Raw genomic sequence first — 19,658 nt, forward strand, 5'->3', positions numbered from 1 at the left:
ATTTGCTTTAAATCTTATGTTGGAGTTTATTCATTAATTAATCAGCAAACACGCAGACAATATATACATCTGTAGAGTCACCAGAGGTCTGTACTCAGTGCAGTGAGTCAATAGCTTGGAACAGTTTGGCCAAAGGTTTAACTAAGAGGGTGCCTCACCCATTAAAAGGGTAAGGCAGAGGACAGGACCTCTGGACAGATAACAGGTCCAATTGGAACAATCATCATAATTAACCCTTTACCCTTGATGAAGAGATCTCACACTCTCTCCTGGTAAGACTATCATCACCTTTGCTTCCCAGCCGCTGAGGGACAGACCCATCCCACAGCACTGCCACAGGGCAGAAATGAATCATCAGCCATCGCTGTCCCCAACCAGGAAGCGGGACTTGCCAGCCATCAGCCCAAGGTGTTTAGGCAACAGACAGTGAGTAGCCCCGTAGCCCCAAATTCCTATCCACAGTCACACATGGACAGGATTCAGAGAGGAAGGCCTAGAATTTTTTAAGTTACTTGATAAATGGGAAGGGGTGCCATGCCCAGCAGCCTGCTCTGCCAGGCCAACCCCTGCCTGCTGGTTCAGCCGCACTCACTCAAAAAAGAAAACAGCAGAAAACAACCCCCACAGCATTTCAGCCAAGAAATGTGGGGTTTCCTTCGTTCTGGGGGGTTATCTGTGCTGTCTGAGTGTACTCAGTTTCCTTCTTCCCTTCCTCCTTGACGAGTCTCACTGGGACGGGTCTGCTGACCCAGCAAAATCCCCTCACATCCCTCCTCTAAGCACAGCATTAGGGTTTACAAACATTAACAAGGGAAACAGTTTTGACAAAAGTGATGAAGAACAAGCAAAGTATTTACATTAACAAGCAGGCTTGTTAAAATCGCTTTGGTTTTAATTTTGTTGTTTTTTTTTCCCCCTGGACTAAGTAGAGATTTGGGGTTTTTTTTGTAGTACATTTTAACGTCTTACAGCCCTGTGACGTCTGCTGTTTCAGTCACACTAGCTTTTGTTCTTCACTGTTTTCCAGATGGGCAAACACAGGCTATTCCAGCCATGGCCTTGATAACAAGGAAGCTCTGAATTATTCTTAACAAAAGGGCAGCAGCGAAACCTATTAATACCAAGTAAAACCCAACCAGCTGGCAAGAAAAACAGTGCATGATCGGAGTCTGCCCCTCTAATTTTTTTTATTTGTCTCCACTTGGGATGATGCAAGCGCAGCATTCATAGCTGCTGTGCTGTCATACACCTTTGGCCATATTTTTATGCACATTTATAAAAGCGGAGAAGATGTGAGAGAAAACACAGGAAAAGTGTATCTGCAGCTCTTCAGAGGGGGAAAAAAAATCTAAGCAGGAGGACAGGTCAGTAAAGCGTTAAACACACAGGACTGCATGGTTTCAGATGACACAACCTGGCCCGGGTACCTTTGATGGTCTCAGTCAGTACTTCTGAACAAGTAATTCCTTTAAAGACAACACTGGAATCGACATTTAATTGTAAAAAATTCTCATCATTGTTAAAAAAAGAATAAACCACCCACAACAAAAGAAGGACTATAAGGACTACCTCTGGACAGAGCCCTCTCATTCTCACAGCGGGCCACGCCAGGGAAGCAGGGCTGGGTGACAAGGGGACCCGTGCTGCCCCTGCCACGCTCCACCCGTTCTTTGGTGAAGCCAGACAATCAAGCATCTTCCCCAAACACGAGATTATTCTTCTTAAATGAAGGCGGTGCCTGTGAGAGCTGAACGGGCTCAGTGGTCCCTTGCGACGCCAGTGGTGTCAACCCAGCTCACCCGGACGATGGAGTCTGACCTGTCCCCATGCAGGGCCAGCTCTGGATGGACACCCAGGCGTGACGGGAGGCAGAGCTGGCTGCCCATGGCCTGCCAGCCCACCCTGACGCGATCCCGGCAACGAAGGGAGCTGCTAAACGCCAGGCTGTGGGGACAGAAGGCAATGAGGGCAGCTGCCAAGCGCCGGGGTACGGGGGCATGAGGCTTCGTGGGAGCCAAGCCGAAGGTGGGCTCCCAAAAACACGCCTGCAGGGATGCGTTCAAGGAGAAATCCCATTCAGCCCAGGGCAGAGAGACACCGGCTGCTGCCGGAGCAGCCCTGGAGAGGCCCCATCCCCGGACCAGCTCCGGCACCGCGGTACCAAACAGCACATCGCCGGCGGTGAAGGGCAGGACGCGGTCCCCGATGCCCTCCCGCTCCCTCAGGGCTGGAGGCCGCCGGGCCCCCGCCGCCGCCGTTCCCCCACCGCCGCCGCCGCCCCGCTCACCCCGTATGGCGGCGATGAGCGCGTTGCCGTCCTTGATCACCTCCTTGATGAACTTGTTGGTCCGCTCCAGCTCCTGCTCATAGCACTTGAGCCGCTCTCGGAAGTCGGGGCTGTCCAGGTAGCAGTCACTGAACTCCAGCGGCGGGTGCCCCATGGCTCCGCGGCGGCCGCTCCTCCCGCCGCCGCCGCCACTGCCGCGCTGCGGGCGCGGCTACGGTCCCCTCCCTCCGCCCCGGGCGGCCATGCCGCCGCTCCGGCCCCGCCCCGGCCCTGCCTGCCTGCCCGCCCGCCTGCGGGGGCCGGCCCCGGGTCAGCCGGGCCGGGCTGGGCCGTGCGCTGGGCTGAGGCGACCCCCGCCGCGCCCGACCCCCGCTTCCGGCCGCCCCACCGCTGCCGGGACTTGTAGTTCGGTGAGGCCGGCGGCGGGCAGCCCCCCGATACGGGCGGGGGACGGGGGGGAGCGGTGCCTCCCGCCCCGCCGGGGCGCCGACGCTCCCGCCCCTCACTCTGCCACCGCCCCGGGCCGGGCCGGCCGCGCGCGGCGAGGGCGCCCCCTGCCGGCGGGGCGGAGCGGGCGGGCTCCCGCCCCCGTTGCCATGGACGCCCCAGAGGTGCGTGACGCGACCGCGGTCGCGGCGCCCGGTGATGACGTAAGCACGGCCTCCACGTCGCCTGGGCGGCCAAGATGGCGGCGGCGGAGGGGAGCGGCGCCGGGGGGCCGTTGGTGAGTCGGGCGGCGGGAGTGGGCTGGAGATCCCGGTCCTTTCGGGCGGACCGGTTGAGCTCGGTTTTGGGGTTGGGGTTGGGGCTGCGGCTGCGGCCCGCCCGGCCCTTGCCTTTGCCGGGGAGGAGAGAGCCCGCGGAGCCGCGGGAACTCCGGGTGCTCAGGGTTCGGAGGGCCGTGGTGTGGGCTGGCGGGGCCGGGCGGGCCGGGGCGCTCGGCCTTCCCTCTCCGGAGCAGGGGTAGGCGGGGGGAACGGGGCGCTGGGAGGCCCCGGCGGCTGGCGGGGAGGGCAGGGCAGGGACAGGGACAGGAACAGAGGACAGAGAGCCGTCGGTCTCCGGCCGCTCCCTCCCTGCGGCTTGCCGCCTGTCCTGCCTGCCCGAGGGTTCACTGTGGAACTGGTCGGGCTGTTCTCTGTTTGCTTCCATGTCTGGGAGCTCGAGTGTTTTAACGTGCCGCTTGGGTGGCACAAATCAGTTTCTTTAGCGTTCGACGCTTAACAGCCTTGGCTTTGTGCTCGGGCTATAGATGGCCGTACAGTTTCTTATGAGTTGTTTCCCCATGGAGTCCATGAAAGATAGTGTACTCCTGTGTGTTGGTGCGACTGTACATATCTGTCAGACATTTCATTACTTAAAAATCGCAAATAAGCTTTTTACTTCCATTAATTACTGCTATCTAAATAATAAAGGACAGAAAACAGGTTAATGGGAGTTACTGAAGGAAACAGAAATGCTTTGCTTGTACATATCTACTTGCCTCTTTAGACTGTGAGCTGTTTAAATCGAGCAGACAACAGCTGGGCTTTGTTGTTGGCTGTGTTATTTAAGTGTTGTATCTGTGAATTCTGAGCAGTTGTTTTCATCCTAAAACCAGCTAAAAAAAAAGTCTGAAGTGAGTATGAACTGATTTGTACTTCTTTCTTTCTAAAGGCTTTAAAAATCATTTAGTTTGCAGGTCTTGCAGATGTGTCAATATCTGAAGACATTCCAGTGGAAGGGGAGATTACTGTTCCAGTCGGATCTCACTCTCCTGATGAAGACTACTCCACACTGGATGAGCCTGTTAAAGATACTATTGTGAGTCTGTGCCTCTGTCTATAGTAAAACGTGTTTTGCTGATGTCTTTGGCCAACTGTTATGCAAAAACTGTATTTTTGCATAGCTCTACTTGACTTGTACTGCATTGTAAGTTTGGGGATGCTTTTTATAATTAATCATGTAAAATGAATTTTTGTGGGTCAAAAAATATCTGAATAACAGCCCCAAAGTTTCTTTGTGATCTCAAAATTGTTGTAAGGGTAAAGGCCTCAGGTGGCCTTGGGAAGAAAACTTTTCTTGGAAGAAAACTTTGCTGGCTAATAGGATTTTTTTATTTTATTTTCCTAGTGGAGCAAACAAATTATTGGTCTTAATTGGGTGTTATTAAAGGATATAATATTGTGGTCATTAAGGAATGTAGAAAAAAGTAGGCATTGTTTGTTGCAGAGGATACCAAAGAAATCTTTGGGTTGGATCCCGTGTTGATTTACCATTGATACTGCTTTACTTCTATCTTTCTGCTTGTAGTTGTGAACTGTAATTTTTATGAAGGAGTAAATTAAATTGTTACTTCTTTATTTCAGATGAGAGATCTGAAGGCCGTTGGGAAGAAATTTGTCCATGTCATGTATCCGAAGAAGAGTAGTGCGCTCCTCAGAGACTGTACGTATAAGAAGATTTTCAAAATGTTGAAAGGATGTTTTGTAAACAGACTTTGCCTACATTGGAGAAGGAGGAGTTCATGGGAACGGGGATTCAGAAGCATCTGTTCTGTGTTCTTTCTATTGTTGTAGAATGTTGAATAACAAACATGAAAATTCAGAGCGTTACCAAAGTTCTTTAAAGGTGGAACACGTGCCAGAATATGTGGAACAGTCAGCTTTAACAGCTGGCAGGCTTTGAATAAATTTTATTATAGAATATGGTATAAGATGCTAAATAAGAAAATTATAAGAAAGTGTAACACGGAAAGTGATACACTGGAAGTTGGAAAAGGTGCTCTATTACTCCCAGTAAAATGAAATGGAGCATCATTCTATGATATTTATGATGATATTTTTTCCTTTACCTACAGGGGATCTTTGGGGCCCTTTGGTGCTTTGTGTCTCGCTTGCGCTGTAAGTACCTGTTGTGAGCGGATTTGGGTTTTTATAGTCTTTTACATTGGAGAAATGAGAAATTAGAAATTTCTGATTACATGTGTTGAGATGAAGTTCATCGGATCCTTCTGTGGTCTTCTGCAAACACTGCCTGTTTCAATTTTCTTATAAAATGTGTTTGTGACACTTCAAGCCTGTTAGGACCTCCCTTCTTTAAATTTAGGATTGAAGGGTGAACTCTTCCTAGTCCCCTGTGTTAAGAGTGATTTCACTGAAAGATATCCTGATTCATGTTGTCCTTGATTCTAATGTGTTTGGCTGACTTCTGGGTCTAAGAGCTGCAGTGTATGTGCTACGTGTCCTGGAGAAGCAATGCAAAAAGAGAGGCTGTTGTAGGAGTTCATAGATGGGAGATGATGGTGGCTCCCAGGAGTTCCTAGTGCTCCACTGGAGCATGTGTGTGCAGATCTGCCTGTGGTAGGCTGGAAACATTGGTGATATCAACAAATTAAGGCACACCTATGTACTCAATGTACAGAAACCATCCAGTAAAATGTTGGAAAAGCTTTAACAGAAGTACACAGTGTAATTTAAATATTCAAATCAGTGCATACTCACTTTTCCAGGCTTTATGTTGCTTGTGTCCTGTAGTTATTATAAGCTTTTCTTAAGGCTTTTGTGTTTTATCATGCACTACGCTGCCTGCTCTGAGAGGTTACCAAAATTTTGGTACTTTAATTTTCATCTTTTAGCCTGTTGTCTATGGTTTTATTCTCTTCTATATGCTTACACAGTCTGCAAAACAAGTAAAAAAATGGACCGAAATGCCCTCAATTGAGTCACAACCATTTTTCTTTTCTATACAAAATTGAGGATACTACTAAAAATAGCAGACAAAAAATGATTGGTCTGCAGCCTAACTGGGAGTCAATGTTTCAGGCTTCTATTCTGCCATCTATTCCAAGTCTATGAAAACTCAGTCAGCAATTGTAAATGACTCCTTTTCTCTGTTGCCTACAACAGGATGCTTCAGGGTGGATCAGCAGATAGTAAAGACGACGGAGGGCCCCAGTTTGCTGAGGTCTTTGTCATCATCTGGTTTGGTGCAGTTGTCATCACACTAAACTCAAAGCTTCTTGGAGGAACTATGTGAGTGCTGGTTTATTTAGTAGCAGTTAAAATGCTCCCATGAATGGAGTTTCTTCAATGCTCTGGTTTGACTACTTTTTTCCGATTTCTGTCTTTTCTATTCCAGATCTTTTTTTCAGAGCCTGTGTGTTCTGGGTTACTGTGTCCTGCCCTTGACAGTGGCAATGCTGGTGTGCAGGCTGGTACTGCTGGCAGGTTCTGGGACTGTCAGCTTCATTATACGTCTTATTGTAGTAGTAGCTATGTTTGGTTGGTCAACGTTAGGTAAGTACCTTTTTGCGTTATAACCTTGTTGTGTGCACTGAGTAGCGTGGTGGTTAAGGAGATAGATCTGCAAGAATTCTGTTGGGTAAAGCCAATGGGTATTGTATTTTAAGGCTGCTGAAGTACTGTAGAAATATTTCTTCCACTCCTTGTGTTGGCAGAGATTCAGCCTCTCCCTAAGCTTCTGTTGATTTTCATGGCCATATGCAAATAACCTTCAGCAGAAGGACAATAATTTAATATTGAACCCCATATGAGACTACTGGGTATTTTATTCCATGATCTATGTTATAAATACTATTAGAAAATGCTAATTTCATACAGATGTATTTGCATTATTTCTCCTGTTCTTAATCTATAAGTATGACTCTTACAGTATGTTAATCAGCATTTATCTTTCTGTATGATAAAGTTTTAATTGGTGATTATAGACCCTTGGTATTGAGCAATGGATTACTCTGTTTTCTCTTTCAACATAACTGTAATGCAGATCCTAATTAAAAATTGTTAACATCTGTAGTGTATCTTAGATGTTTATTTTTATGCTGCTCACATTTCAAGTGTTTTTCTTTTCCACCAGCATCTACAGCTTTCCTGGCAGACAGTCAGCCTCCAAACCGCAAAGCTCTTGTTGTCTACCCCATCTTCCTCTTCTACTTTGTTATCAGCTGGATGATTCTCACCTTTACACCTCAGTGATCTCCGATCAGAAGAGACTGTAATATGGACTGAAGTTTTTTCATGAACGCTGCTGCAGTTAATCATTGGCTTTATCTCTTTCTAATTTATATATATATAGAGATATTGTAAAAAGGCAGGCTATGGGATAAAGCCAGAGAACTGCAAAAATTGGTCGTTTGTGTGTCCCTCTTCTTGAAAGGTACAGAGGTCCAGCTGCTGAGGTATTTTTTTATTTAGCCCTCCTCTTTAGTTGTGTTAAATAAAAAATACCCATTGTGACAGGGATGTTTCCGCCTGAGGTATAGAGTGGGAGATACTGGAATTTCCAGACATTGGGTTATAGGATCGCACGACTTGGCAGAATTCTTGCTTGTGCTTGGATTCTCACTGAAGATGAATATGCCTTATGAAATAATAGACCTTCATTGCTGTTATGTGTTGGGTAGGGAAGAAATGTTTGACGACTTCTTTTTCATTCAATTACGGAGTGGTGAAATGTATATAAAGTGCATCATAGGACTGTGAGCTTTCACTCTGAAATCGGATTTCAGCAAAAAAGTTGGGTCCATTTTTCAGTTAATTGGAGCTGGGCAGAAGGAAATTGCCCCTGCTCATACTCATGTATTGGGTATTTATGTTTCATCCCTTCGTTTTTCAAGAAAGAGTGTTTAAGCCAAATGCCTTCAACACCTTAGTTACACTGACTAATCTGCGTATCATGTGAGAGGGAGTGTGTTTACACTGGATAGTTACAAATCTTTTCATGTCACCATAGATTAGAGAGTTAAAAGTCCTGGAGAAACAGTTAAGACTAGTTTGCAACAGGAACTTACCTGTCATTCTGCATATTGAGCGTTTGTCTGGAGAGTACCAAGTAAAGTATATATATGTGTTTAAAAACAAACAAACAAACAAAGTTTGCGTGAAGTTGAGGTTTTGATACCTAAGATGTTTGGGTGCTAACATACCATGCTAGGACTTATGCCCAAAAGTTTTAAAATGGGTTGGAGGAAGAAAACTAAATAATGATGAAGGTGGTGACTGCTATGAAGTAGGGTATGAATTCCGGTCTTAACTGCTTCTATGTGACTTTTCATTTGATTGTTTACCTGGACAGTGTCTCAACATAAATGCATACGAATTTGAACGTTGTTTCTTTTTACTTAGACGTGAGGGACTTTGTCTATTTTTGTTTGTTTGGTTTTTATTATTATTTTGCTTAATACTTTTTATAAAAGGGGAGGAGGCTTTCTTCTCCAGTTCCCTGTAGGTGCACTTGTGTACCTTGCCTGGAGAACCATACACAGGTGTACAAGTGTGCCGTTTATATTTCAGCATAGGTATTGAGACCTGGAGAATTGCTTTTTGAAAATTACAGAAATTATTTATGTTGTCCATTACTTTCAGTAAGCAATCCAAGGGGAGAGCTTTGAAACATTTGGCGGTGAAAAAGCTGCTGTTAATATGTCACTTTTCCTGAAAATGAGCGTCATATTTTCTTTTTTCTGTAGTAATGCAGACAGACCTGAAACTGATGTATGTGGGTCCTGCTGATGTGCAAATATGCATAATTTATATTTATGTATAAAAGTGCAGTTTCTGCTGTAAGCAATGTAAGTATTTGACAGTTGGGATGGAAATTTCGAAATGTGCAGCTTAGAAGCACATTTTTGCATTTTTGGGAGTGCGGAGAAGAAGGAAAAAACAGTTGCTGTCTGCAGGGACCCAGTTCTTTGCTGCATAACAGTTGTTATCAGCGAATATGTGTGAAGCTGACAGCTGGTCTTGCAGCCTTCCTTAGACCATGGTCTGTGTCTGTTCTAAGGTGTGGCGAGAGGACCTGTAGTGTTTTATATACATGGGTATAAAATGGAAATAGGGAATTTTTAAACTTTCATTAAATTATTACTGGTATGGAATGTGATTTTTCTTTTAAGTGCACAGTTTTCCATTTATTTAAACATTAGTTTAGCTTTATGAAGCTGAAAAGAACTACTCAAGGGAAGTAGATAGTAAAGCTATTGATGACTACAGTGAGATTCTTTGAGCCAAATCTTTGTTTCTTACTGCAGCACAAGAATTTAACCATACTTCTAAAGAAATCCTTGGAATTCTATCTCTGAAATGTGACTTAAGCTGGTATTATATCTGAAAGATAATTGGAGTAACTTTTAATTGATCCAGTATCTTTTTGAAAAGAAAGAAAATTATTTTTAAGAGGAATTAAAATCCCAGCTTTTTCTTTGCTCGTTTTTGACCTAGATATAAGTCTCGTGATGATTTGTTCTGTAACATTGCTCTTGGCTTATACAAGAGAGAAGAAAATTATTTTTATATTAACTAGATTTACTTTTCAACTGGTTACCGAAGTTTTTAGTCAAGAGGTGGTTTTAATCTGGAAGAATAGGCAGAAATACAGTGGTTATATGGTGAAGGTGTAGTTTGGTTGGGTTTTGACTCATGGCCATCCTTCTTTAGTATGGAACCCATCATCTAAAACTGTAGAATTTTTAAGTGGATTTGTATCACTAAAGTTGTAACTTGCCCTAAGGTTTTAGCTGGCTGGCAGGATGCAGGTAGGAAAGTAGATTTTCTGAGTTTTCATGCCTCCAGTTGAATAAAGTTACATCTCTTACGTATGGTGGGTTTTTAATCGTTGTTTCCTCTAGCAGAGAGTAGAGGACATCAGTGTCCTCGGCAAGGAGTTCTAGTTGCTGTAGCTCATTGCCTGATTCACCTTGCTTCTCTCAGCTTTCCGTTATGTGAGATATGCGTGATGCCAGTTTGCTTAAAAGCACGTAGTATAGCTTGTCAAAAATAATTTCCCCACCACAATGTTATAATCGGTTCTGGAAGAGCTTCACTAAGAGTGTCTCAGCCTTCAACTTGAAGGTGATAATCTATTGAAAAAACTTAGCCCTTTTTATAAGTAGAATATAGTTGCTTAGAAAGGCAGAGACCAAGCGCTGTGCACCAGGGGAAATGAGCGTCAGATCGATTGATTGAATATTAACTGTCTTACGTGACTTAAGAAGCTAAAACTGGAGTTTGTTCCTCAGCTAAACTGATGTTCCGTAGAGCCACCAATTTTAATCAATCGGCTTGTCCCTCAGCAAACAAGTAGTTCCCAAAGTGAACCACATATGGGCACATTAAAGCACGATTGAAAAATTTCAGGCTTAGGCAAGTGAAATAGAATCAAACTTATTTGATATTCACAGACTGCCTAGAATTCATGTTGATGATATTCCTTTAAAATGATGGTATTACGTGAGAGTGCTGAGAGTGCCTGTTCATTGAATGGTACTTTGTTTTGTTCAGCCAGTTACTGAACACATTCCTTCCTTTCACCTCTCCTATGAGGAGAGGCTGAAAGAGTTGGGGCTGTTCAGCCTGGAGAAGAGAAGACTCCAGGGAGATCTTATTGTGGCCTTCCAGTACCTAAAAGGGGCCTACAAGAGAGCTGGGGAAGGACTTTTTACTAGGGCATGTAGTGATAGGACGAGGGGGAATGGCTTTAAACTAGAAGAGGGCAGGTTCAGATTGAACATTAGGAAGTTTTTCACTTTGAGGGTGGTAAGGCACTGGAACAGGTTGCCCAGAGAGATTGTTGAGGCCCCATCCCTGGAGGTGTTCAAGGCCGGGCTGGATGGGGCCTTGGGCAACCTGGTCTAGTGGGAGGTGTCCCTGCCTATGGCTGGGGGGTTGGGACTCAATGATCTTCAAGGTCCTTTCCAACCTAAACCATTCTATGATTCTAAAAATGCACGCAGATCCTTATAACCACAACATAGATTTTTAATTTGTATGAAAATGTATGTGATAATTGTTATGCTTTCCAAGGGGAAAAAAATCTCTTCCTTCTTGTTTAAAGCCAGCTGAGGGAAAAGTAGCAAGGAGAAAAGAAGATGTCTAACCTTTAATGAAGTGTTCTAACTTTTCTGTAGAGAAAGTGGATGATTTTCTGATGCATAAACCAGGCTTTCTTTCCTACTAAGATTTTTTTTTTAAATACTGTTTATCAACTGAAGTTGTATGTGTTTGAATTTAATTTTGATCTACTTAATACCAGTGAAAAGAATTTATTTGTTTTAACTTCAAAATTTATAAATTAAAATGCACTGAAAGGCATGTGGGCAATCATATGTGTGGATTAAAAGTACTGTGCACGCTGTACTTCTGGTTAGTGGTGAGGAATGGCCTGTCCCGCAGGACCTCCACTGGGCCTGGCAGCACCTCCGGCTGGCAGAGCCTCTCTTAAAGCCCGGAGGCACTCCAAGGGGATCCTGCCAATACGTGGACAAAGAAGGGCATTTTATAGGGCCTGGGAGTTTGGAGTGAATTAAAAGAAGGTGGGGCGGAAACACAGCTGAATTCTCTACTCCTGTGCCTATGGGATGCTTTTAAGCATTTGATTTGTGTGTCTGTGCATCAGTGGGTTAATAGGTGTTGGTAGAAGCACCAGGGTGAGGTGTAAATCCTTTTTCCCTGTGCTAGAAGAGCATTGCTGCTATTACAGATGCATGTAAATATTTGATGTTCTTATGTTCTAGCCAGTTGTGCTAATGTTTTCTTGGAACAAGGACCAGGACAAGCATTGATCTGTGCGTGCTGGGCTGTTGTCCTACAGTGGGCAGTGCTGTAGATGATCAGAACTTCTGTGTTCTGCGGAGGAAAAAAAAAAAAGCCCTGAAGTTCTTGTTACAGGTCCATGAGAGAGATGCCCAAGTGCCAGTAAACCTCAGGTTCTGCAAGGATGAGACACTGAAGGGGAGCTGTGGATCGCTAACAGCAGCAGGACAGAAGGGGGAAAGCCTCCGAATTCCCTGCCCAGCACTTCTCCATGGCCCAACACCGAGTGCTCTGTACCCCAGAGCAGGACACGTCAGGCACGCCTGCCAGAACCCATCGAAGCTGAGCCATGACATCAGTTTCCTTGTGCTTAGATCTTGCCTGTACTCCCTTCTGGTCCCAGATTCTGTTAAGGGGAATGAACAGCTGTGGCTGATTTACCTGTAAATCGGTATTCGTGCAGGCAACACCCACAGCTTCAGGGGAGGAAGGTCTTGGTAACCCTCTGATGGACCCAAGTCTTCCCAAGGGCTGCTTACCAGGACTCGGTGCGCCCTGGTTAAAATAGGAGGGGAGTATGTAAGGCATGAGTAAAGAGAGAGCAGAAACTTGGTAGGAAGGTGGCCTAATAAATGAATGGCAATTAAAAACAATCCTGGAGGGTGCTGGAATTTGAGGCAATCACCTGAAGTACGTCCATGCTCTCGCACTGCACCGTGGGGTGACAGTGGGGACGCTCCTGCCACAGCCTGGCACGTTGGCTGAGGAGCCTTGACTTGGGGGTGGTGGCAGCAGGGACACGGCTAGCCGTGCTCTGTTGCTGTCCTGGAGAAGCCCAAAATGCCCCGGTGGTCACAAGAGGGCGGCACGACCTTGCTGTCCCTGACAGCGTGGCTTTCTCTCTCTCTCTCTCTCTCTCTCTCTCTCTCTCTCTCTCTCTCTCTCTCTTCTCTCTCTCTCTCTTTTCTCTCTCTCTTTTTCTCTCTCTCTTTTTCTCTCTCTCTCTCTCTTTTTCTCTCTCTCTTTTTCTCTCTCTCTCTCTCTTTTCTCTCTCTCTCTTTTTCTCTCTCTCTCTCTTTTCTCTCTCTCTCTCTTTTTTCTCTCTCTCTCTCTTTTTCTCTCTCTCTCTCTCTCTCTTTTCTCTCTCTCTCTCTCTCTCTTCTCTCTCTCTCTCTCCTTTTTTCCCCCCTCCCTTGGCTTTTTCTGTCCCATCGGAGGAGATTTGGCATGCAGCAAACTGGTTTTTGTGTCCTGTGTTTAGCAAGGACAACTGCTTGCAGGGAGCCTCAGGGAGGTGAGTTCTGAGCTTCCAAACTTGGCCATCACTGACGTGGGAAGAGACTCGTACTGTTGTGCCTGAACCTGCTCATGCTACAAGGTCTCTGCCTAGTCTGTTTTTTCTGAAATATTTATGCAATTTTGAATAAGAAGTTTACTTTAATTCAACAAGGGGTGGTGGTGTTTTTTTTAAAGCCTATTTACTATGGCAGTGGGGAAGTGATTAAGCATGTCTCTTTTTCTCCCAAGATGATAACAATCAAGATACGCATTAAAGTAACTTCACTTAGAATTGTGAATAGAAAATCAGTAAGACCACCTGGATTATTTCCATCTATTAGTCAATTACTGTGTTTATGCTCTGAAGCGTACCATCGTCTTACACTTTGGCATATGACAGAACAATTGCTCAATGCAGTTTCTTTCACCCTTTCCCAAGTCATTGGAAAACTGAGCAAATTTGAAGATTATTTTGTACAATCACAGTCAGGGCTTATTAGAAGCTTAACATTTTAAAATTGGTCTTGTGTAAGTGCATACCAAATTTTAGGATAGTCTTGCTTTTGGAGAAATACTAGAGTAATCAAAGTAGCTTGCCTTGCATATTAGTAGAAGAGATGTTATCACGGGTATCAAAAGTGGCAGAAAACTTGACCTTTTTGCAGAAGCAGTGTGTTGCAGTCTGTTTAGCTTTGCTTTTGGAAGCAAAATTGTTGCACCTGAAAGAGCTGCTCTGAGACCACCCTGATTTGTCGGCAGTTTGCACATGGTCCATTGCTGATGTTGTTGCTTCCTCCTCCTTGATAGTCTGCGTGAGCTTTCCTGTCATTGGTGCAAGGGGGAGGACGCTTAGTGAAAAGAAGAGTATAACTTAAATGCAAGTGCGGACTGACTAGTAATGAGGGACTTAAATATTGAGATTTTGCCAGTGGCTACAATGATGTGTTTTCTGTGGGTTTGGGGTTAATTTTCTGGAAACTGTGTATCTTGAATGTTGGTCAATAGTAATTTTTTTTTTGCAAGGTTACTATAGACAAAATGACTTCACCCTTTAATGTAATTTTTAAGAATTTTAAGTAATTTGAAGTCAGAAAATCGAGTGTTGGGAAGTCCAAGTGACTGAAGAACCAAGGGGCATAGTGGAAGCTGCTGCACGGGAGTATTTGAGCCTTGGCTATAAAACAGACATGGCAATGTACAGTGGTGGGACGCTTTTTACTGTCAGATGCTGGATTGAATGAGAGTTCTCGGTATGTATTTTAATAGCTAAAACACAAATAGCGGGCATATATCCATTTGTTAATCAGACTTTTCTGAATACACCTCTTCAGTCAATCAGATGATCTGAATTGTTGCCCTCCGTGCCCGGTGTTCCTTTTCCAGCCCCCCAGCTGGGAGGGATCCACCTTCACTTTCTCACGCCCAAAGGTCCTGCCGTAAGAGGGACCTGTCCTCCCACCCTGCGGGGATACGGGTGCGCTGCGCACCTTCCTCCTCGCGTGCAAACCACAGCAGAAGGGGAAACTGAGGCAGCCAAAGCCCCTCGCCCCTGGACCACTCTGCTCAGCCAGGCAAGGGTGCTGCCCAGCCAGGGCTGCCCCGGGGGGATGAGGAGCCCCCAGCTCTTCTGCAGGGAAGGGGGGACCCTCCACCAGCAAGAAGTGCTTGATGTGACTGGGCTGAGAAGGGCTGGAAACATCCCACCTCCCTCAGCTTGGTAGCCACGACCGGGCGGTAGGGCCCAGGGTGGCAGGGGAAGTCCCTCAGCACCAGCTCTGGGGTACCTTCTGCACCCTCATAAGCCGGAGGCTGTGGTTTTACCAACACATTGTTTAGGATTTTGTTTCTTTGTTTTGTTGTGTGTTCCCCAACACCCCCCACACACCCCCCCATGTGTCCAAGTGTTCTGAAATGCTCATTCATGGCCCAGAAATGAAGGGTGGTGGGTTTTGTTCTGTTTTCCTCCCCGCAGAGACAAGCCCTTGCCCTCAGACAGAGGCAGCTCATGACCTGGGGAAGGGTGAAAGGTCTGCGCTCTGAACCCTCCCCGGGAAAGCAGCAGGACCGGGGTCCCTGCATTCTCCGGGTTGATGGGAGCGGGCATGGCTGAAATCCTGTCTCGGAGAGGCAGCGGGTGGTGCTGGGGGCTCTGTGGTTCCCGTGTGCCTGGGGCAGGTTGGCTGCGGTGAAGGGGAGCTGCTGCAGGCAGGCAGGAGCGTGGCTTTGTCCCTGGCAGCTGCTGGTGCCCACAGCTCCGAGCCGTGGCGGGGATGCTCTCCAGGAGAATGGGTCTGGCCTCTGGTCCTCCTGTGTGCTGTGGGGAACCAGTGCTAAAAACGCAGCTCCTCTGCTCAAAATAAGGTGTTCCTGCATGCAACTCAGTGGTTAGTAATTACACTTTGTTTGGATAAAGCTCGAATTTCGAGTTCATGCGGAAGGGCGTGCAGGAAGGGCGCCTCTTTGAAGGAGGGACACTCCACTAGCTGAGTGAGAGACCTGAAGGACACGTAACCCGGCAATCGGGCACCATCCCATGACCATCTGCACAGGTCAAGGGCACTAATCCTACCTGACCTTCAAGGCAGAATGGTGGGCACTCAGAGAGCAAAGGCTGCAGCTCCGGCTGGGGGTCGGCACCATCCACCCCAGTGGTGGCCGATGTCTCCTCCCAGACGGAGCTGCTGAAGGGAGAGGCTGCGGTGCAGACCTCAGACTGCAGGAAATGCCTTGACCTTTCTCCTGGGGCAGGGTTAGGCAGCACACCTCCCTGCAAAAGGTGTGCCCAGGTGGAGGACCTCCTGCAGAAGGTGGCTGAACTGCAGGAGGTGGTGAGGAGGCTTCGTAGCATCAGGGAGGCCAAGAAGGAGTTAGATAGCTGGTTCCAAGCACAGCCTGCAGTGGACCAGTTGAATCTGGAGAGTCAACAAATGGTTGCAGGACTGGTGCCACAGCCAGGGGTTCAGCTACTTAGACCGTGGGAGTCACTTTGAGAAACCTGAGCTACTGGGGGCTGATGGGGTCCATCTGTTAGAGAAATGGAAGAGCATCTTCAGTCTAAGGCTTGCCAAGCTCGTGGAGAGGGCTTTAAACTAAAGTTGCCAGGGAAGGGGAACCTCAATCCATCCTACTCCTACCACTTTGATGCCAGTGCCGGTGATAGATGGCCAGAGCCTGGAGAAGGATCGCAGGTCAGCAGGAGAGCACCTGGAGTGCAGCATAAGGGGACTCTTTATCAGGGAGTGTAGCGATAGGATGAGGGCTAACAGTTTTAAACTGAAAGAGAGGAGATTTATATTAGATATTAGGAAGGAATTCTTTACTGTGAGGGTGGTGAGACACTTGCCCAGGTTGCCCAGAGAAGCTGTGGCTGCCCCATCCCTGGAGGTGTTCAAGGCCAGGTTGTATGGGGCTTTGAGCAACCTGGTCCGGTGGGAGGTGTCCCTGCCCATGGCAGGGGGTTGGAACCAGATGATCTTTAAGTTCCCTTCCAACCCAAACCATTCTGATTCTGTCATGATTTTTTTTCCCTCAAGGCTAACCTTTTAAGGCTAATATTCCGTATACTGGATTGTACGTTATGGCAAATGAATGGTGCAGGTAACAATCAAGGGAATGACTTTGCCAGTAAAATCGGGGAGTAACTCATCCAGTGAACCTGTTGGCTACCAGCACCGCGAACCAACCCATGATTCCTGACCTTTGCCTTTCTTGACAGGCGACTGATGAAACGGCTGCAGATGTTGGAAGTCAAGCCAGAGACTGCTAAATCTTCACATCGTCTTTCTCTCTGCCCAGAGGCAAGGCTGTGTGCCGGGAGCGTGTGTGCAGAGGTTTTGCTTTTTGGGGTGCTCACATCCTGGGGAGCGTGGTGGGACGAGCCTTTCTGCGGGCAGCAAGGGGAGCAGGACCGGGCAGCTGCGCCGAGCTAAGCAGGTATCGCGGCGGAGACGCTGGAGGGGAACGTCGCTCACGGGAACGGTGTGGCAGGGAGCTCGTACACACAGGGCTGCTGGTGTTGACAGACGTAAGGGTCGCTGCCTTGCTTTGCTGTCACCTCGTCTGGGGGCAATGCCCGCGCTGCGCGGGGGCTCAGCGTGTGCTCAGCAGGGGAGGGGTCTCTGAGAGACAGGAGTAAGGAAAACCTTGTTTGCAGGGTTTGCTCTCGATTTTGCTCTCGATCCCAGTGAGAATAAAAAGCTATAAAAAATGCACTTACCAATGTGGGTAGGATAGCTTCGTTATTTCCGCCTTGGTTATTTTCCTTGAACCTTGTCACCCTCTGCCCGCAATTCAGAGCTCAAAGCCAGTCGCTCGTACAGGAAAGCGAACAGGGACAGCTTTGTTCCGTGTGTTACAGCCTCCCTGTGCCTGGCACCTCGGCACATCTGGCTCTCTAAGCCTTCTGTGTCTGATAAGCTGCTGTTTGTGCTGCAGACCGAAGTGAGGGAGCTGAATGTCAATAGGAGCCTTGGGGACGGCGAGGCAGATGCAGGCGGGCAGCAGCCGGGCGGACTCCCGCCACCCTGATGCTCCGCTCTCGCCCCAGCATTGGCAGTGGAGGAGGGGATGAGTTGTCCCGGTTCTGCCGCTGTGCCCATGCCTGGGCAGGAGGAGACGGAGCAGTCACCGTTTGTCTCAGCTGAACTCCTCCTGCATGTGCAGAAGGCACTGCCCCAGCGCCTCCCAGGAGGCCTGAGGCAGCATCTCCTGCGCTGCACTGGCTCGAAACAAACCTTCAGACTGCTCCCAGGCCAAACGTGTCTCTGTGAGACCCCTGCAGACCACATCTCTTCCCCTAGTGCTGTGACGCTGGCAGTGAAATGCAAGCTCCCTCTGAAAGGGTAAAAGGAGTTCTCTATTTTAAAAGAGAAATGAAAAATCCAAAACAAAGGTGGGGGCAGGCTGAAGAGCAGTCCCAGTGCGACTGCATAGATAGCAGCTTTTGTAGAAGGTGTGTTAGTGGACAACATACAGGGAACTGCTACAGAATGGACAGCTATTCCTAATTACTGTTGTTCCAATGTGTATAAGGTATTTTAAAGCACCTGTTGACCTGACTGAAAGTTAGGGTAGCCGAGCTGCGCAGTGTGCTGCAACCTCAGAAACAAGTGGTGCAGGGTCTGGATGCTCCAGTGAAGCACAGACGTACCTGGAGTAATGAGTGTTACATCCATTTCTAATCAAATGGAATGGAAAGGAAAATGAGGAAAAGCAAAATAAGTGTTGTCTTCTGGGTGGTTTTGTTAACAAGTTATGTTTTTGTGTTGCCAGTTTTCCCCTCCTTGGACAGTGGTTTCTGTCCATGGACAATGGAGGTGAGGAGTGCTGAACACCGAGCGAAGCCACCTGCACCTCCAGGCCAGTGGGGTGAGCGTCTGACCTTGTACTGTTCAGTAGATGAAGAAGGTGTCTACGGCTTCTTCTGTCGGAGGAGCAGCGAGCACAGCACTGAGGATGAGCCTGACTATGCATCGATAGACGATGACTCCTCGCCCTCCCTGGGTGGATCTCTCCCCAGGAGAACCTGGGGGCACCATCCAAAATTTATCAGCCTCACAGAGGATTGTGCAGGGCACAGAGGGGATGCTACGGGCAAGAATAAATTTTTTGGCACTGGTGAAGTGTTGGCCTTCGATGAACTTTCTCAGACAAAGCACAGGCATGTGCTCGAGCATGGTGAAACAGATCCAATGCGGCTGCTCAAGCTGCCCTGGGCAGACTTGGGGAGAGACCACGACATCCCAGACTGGGAAGATGATGAAGTTAATTCCTTCTCTCTTTCTTCTGGGGAAATGAAGACATGGCCCAGCCAACTGGTAAGTTGTCTTTCAGGTGTATTCACAACCAGAATCGAGGCACTTCAGAACAGCGGTGACTGTGGGCACCCATTACCTGCATCCTTGAGTCACCCAGCTGGTCCTGAGGTTGGGATGCTCTGGCAGATATTGAGTGTCTTTGTCTTCTCTATATCTGTAGCTCCTGCTCCAGGCTGGTGAAGTGCAGTTCAAATCCAGAGCATGAAGCTGACTTTGTACCCTTTAACAATCAGTCTTATGCCCTAAAGGAACCAAATAGGAACCTACCCAAATAGGAACCAGATGCCTGCTCATCCTGGGGCAGTGGTCGAGGGGAGCAGGGAGAGCGTCAAGGGACTGAGGGCAGAATGTGTTCCCTGAGGGCTTGCAGGAAAGGCTGTTGGGACAAGCAGCTCTGGCCTGAGGAATCAGAGCCGGCTGTTTTCTTCTGCATTTGGGTCTGTTTGATCATGGGCTTTGCTTAAGGATTCTCCTGTAGCTGTGGACCAGCAGGCTCCTCGGTGGGCTACCCTGCTTGTCGTGTTTGTATTCCTTGCGCATCATTTTTGTCTGTTGGGGTCCCAATAGGATCTCTGTCCCCTCTTTTAAGTCCCTGTTTACAAAAAACTCACATGAACGTAATTACCCTCGAGGCCTCTGGCTCCCTGTAAATTTGGTTGCAAAGTGCTGATGGGCTCTGGAGCCCTGAGAACAGAGTTGGCCCTGCCTGTATGTGGGCACACACGGAGCCATCGGACGAGCCTTGTC

General features: G+C 47.5%; 3 protein-coding genes across 3 annotated transcripts in view; 2 read left to right on the plus strand and 1 right to left on the minus strand.

Moving 5' to 3' along the window:
• The window catches only part of OPHN1 (oligophrenin 1), a gene marked incomplete at its 5' end in the record, with an annotated part of 68,948 nt that extends 66,507 nt beyond the window's left edge, over window positions 1-2,441 (minus strand). The window contains one exon of the mRNA XM_082488096.1: window positions 2,288-2,441. Coding sequence (XP_082344222.1) covers window positions 2,288-2,441 — 154 coding nt within the window. The remainder of the gene's footprint in view (window positions 1-2,287) is intronic.
• Window positions 2,442-2,951: 510 nt separating this feature from the next.
• On the plus strand, window positions 2,952-9,125 carry YIPF6 (Yip1 domain family member 6). The gene is made up of 7 exons (XM_082488429.1): window positions 2,952-3,011; window positions 3,962-4,090; window positions 4,636-4,714; window positions 5,127-5,169; window positions 6,175-6,300; window positions 6,407-6,564; window positions 7,145-9,125. The coding sequence occupies exons 1-7, from the start codon at window positions 2,973-2,975 to the stop codon at window positions 7,261-7,263; spliced, it is 693 nt and encodes a 230-aa protein (XP_082344555.1). The 5' UTR covers window positions 2,952-2,972; the 3' UTR covers window positions 7,264-9,125.
• A 9,666-nt stretch (window positions 9,126-18,791) lies between these two features.
• Window positions 18,792-19,658, plus strand: part of STARD8 (StAR related lipid transfer domain containing 8) — a 76,802-nt gene continuing 75,935 nt past the window's right edge. Inside the window, exon 1 of the mRNA XM_082488426.1 lies at window positions 18,792-18,911. Within this exon, the coding sequence (XP_082344552.1) occupies window positions 18,888-18,911 (24 nt within the window). The 5' untranslated portion in view covers window positions 18,792-18,887. The remainder of the gene's footprint in view (window positions 18,912-19,658) is intronic.

This window comes from Vanellus vanellus, assembly GCF_965231255.1.
Source record: "Vanellus vanellus genome assembly, chromosome: 10".
Classification (NCBI taxonomy): Eukaryota; Metazoa; Chordata; class Aves; order Charadriiformes; family Charadriidae; genus Vanellus; species Vanellus vanellus.

Bases quoted from the DNA above. Each gene is read 5' to 3' on its own strand.
- YIPF6 (XM_082488429.1), top strand. From the start codon at position 2,973: ATGGCGGCGGCGGAGGGGAGCGGCGCCGGGGGGCCGTTG. The intron at 4,091-4,635 runs GTGAGTCTGTGC...TCTTTATTTCAG, and splicing joins AGCCTGTTAAAGATACTATT to ATGAGAGATCTGAAGGCCGT. The intron at 6,565-7,144 runs GTAAGTACCTTT...CTTTTCCACCAG, and splicing joins GTTTGGTTGGTCAACGTTAG to CATCTACAGCTTTCCTGGCA.